Below are 1,727 nucleotides of genomic sequence, written 5' to 3' on the forward strand. Positions count from 1 at the left end.
GAAGAGCAGAAGAAAAAAAAATTAAAGAGGAAGTGGATATGTATTGCAGGAAATGCAGTGTTGCAATTGTTGAATGCTCTTTCGTTTTGTGTGTGTGCGCATGTATCTATGTCCGACTCGGGCGAATTTATTGTTTCAGAATTTTACAGCCACACGTAAAAAAAAAATATTGGTATTATTATTATTTTTTTTTACTTGGGATAACATGGCCACAAAGCAGTGTTTATACAGTGTCATACACACACACACACACACATACACACACGCACGCATGCACGAACTGAGTTCCAAAGAGGGAGATTGTTTGATGAGGCCTTTTGGTATAAGAGATCTTGGTATGAGGGATATGGTATGAGGGATCTTGGTATGAGGGATCTTGGTATGAGGGATCTAGGTATGAGGGATCTTGGTATGAGGGATCTTGGTATGAGGGATCTGGGTATGAGGGATCTTGGTATGAGGGATCTGGGTATGAGGGATCTTGGTATGAGGGATTTTGGTATGAGGGATCTTGGTATGAGGGATCTTGGTATGAGGGATCTTGGTATGAGGGATCTTGGTATGAGGGATTTTGGTATGAGGGATCTTGGTATGAGGGATCTTGGTATGAGGGATTTTGGTATGGGGGATCTTGGTATGAGGGATGTCGGTATGAGGGATCTTGGTATGAGGGATTTTGGTATGAGGGATCTTGGTATGAGGGATTTTGGTATGGGGGATCTTGGTATGAGGGATGTCGGTATGAGGGATCTTGGTATGAGGGATCTTGGTATGAGGCACTCTCGAATTTGATATTAGTTATCTTGCTCTCAGCATTTTGATATAAGGCATTCGTGTGTAAGATATGGGATCTTAGCATAAGATATTCCCTCATACGGCATTTTCGTATAAAATATTGTCGTATGATGCATCTTGATACATGGTATTTCGACATATTGGTATAAGACATTCTCTGGTATAAGCAAATATTAAAGGTAGTGGGGTTGTTGCGTAATGAAATCACTTTACTTCAGTGTCCCCCCCCCCGAATTTGGTAGCGCCCCTAGATTCATGTGCCGTCCCTCGTAAGGAGCGCAAAACCAGTCTCGAGTTTATTTTGTTTCGTCTAGTTTTTGTTTGTATTGAAATCACTTCTCTTTGATTTTAATCGCCTTGCTTCATTTCATTATTTTTATTTCATTTTTAGTATTTTATACTCGTATGTATTACTTTTTGATTCTGTTTATTTAAATGATATTTCAACATTATGTGGTCCCGTTGAGCAAAGCAATTTGACTACTTTGATAATGATGATTTATGATAATGAATCTTTGGCTAAGCAGGCGATTGCCTTTGTTTACATGAATGCTATCGCACAGAGAAAATTGTTAGATGCTCTGTGTAATTGATAGCCCCTGGAATTCGACTACAAAGTTCACCTTTTCCCTCCTGTTATATGTCCAAGTTAAGTGGAGTGATATTTTGAAGTACGAGATTAAAGGGCGGTTATTATTTAAAGGTCAGTGCTTCGTTTTTATGGTTTATTGATTTGTTATACTGGATCGGTTTTAGTGTTTGTTTTCCAGTTTAGTATTACCTTGCATGTTCTGTTTTATTATTGCTCTTTTATGTTCAGCTTCGCTTTTATTTCGACTTTTATTTATTTGTTTTATGTTCAGTTTGCCATCTTTCAACTTGTATTTGATTTTTTGTTTGTTCAGTTTTGTGGAATAAATGTAGGAACTTTA

General features: G+C 37.9%; 1 protein-coding gene across 1 annotated transcript in view; it reads right to left on the reverse strand.

Annotated features, from left to right (window-relative positions):
* LOC125036375 (repetitive proline-rich cell wall protein 1-like) overlaps window positions 1–934 on the reverse strand; it is an 11,962-nt gene extending 11,028 nt beyond the window's left edge. Inside the window, exon 1 of the mRNA XM_047628965.1 lies at window positions 270–934. Coding sequence (XP_047484921.1) covers window positions 270–934 — 665 coding nt within the window. The remainder of the gene's footprint in view (window positions 1–269) is intronic.
* Between the last annotated feature and the right edge of the window lie 793 nt (window positions 935–1,727).

This window comes from Penaeus chinensis, chromosome 21 (assembly GCF_019202785.1).
Source record: "Penaeus chinensis breed Huanghai No. 1 chromosome 21, ASM1920278v2, whole genome shotgun sequence".
In the NCBI taxonomy this organism is placed as follows: domain Eukaryota; kingdom Metazoa; phylum Arthropoda; class Malacostraca; order Decapoda; family Penaeidae; genus Penaeus; species Penaeus chinensis.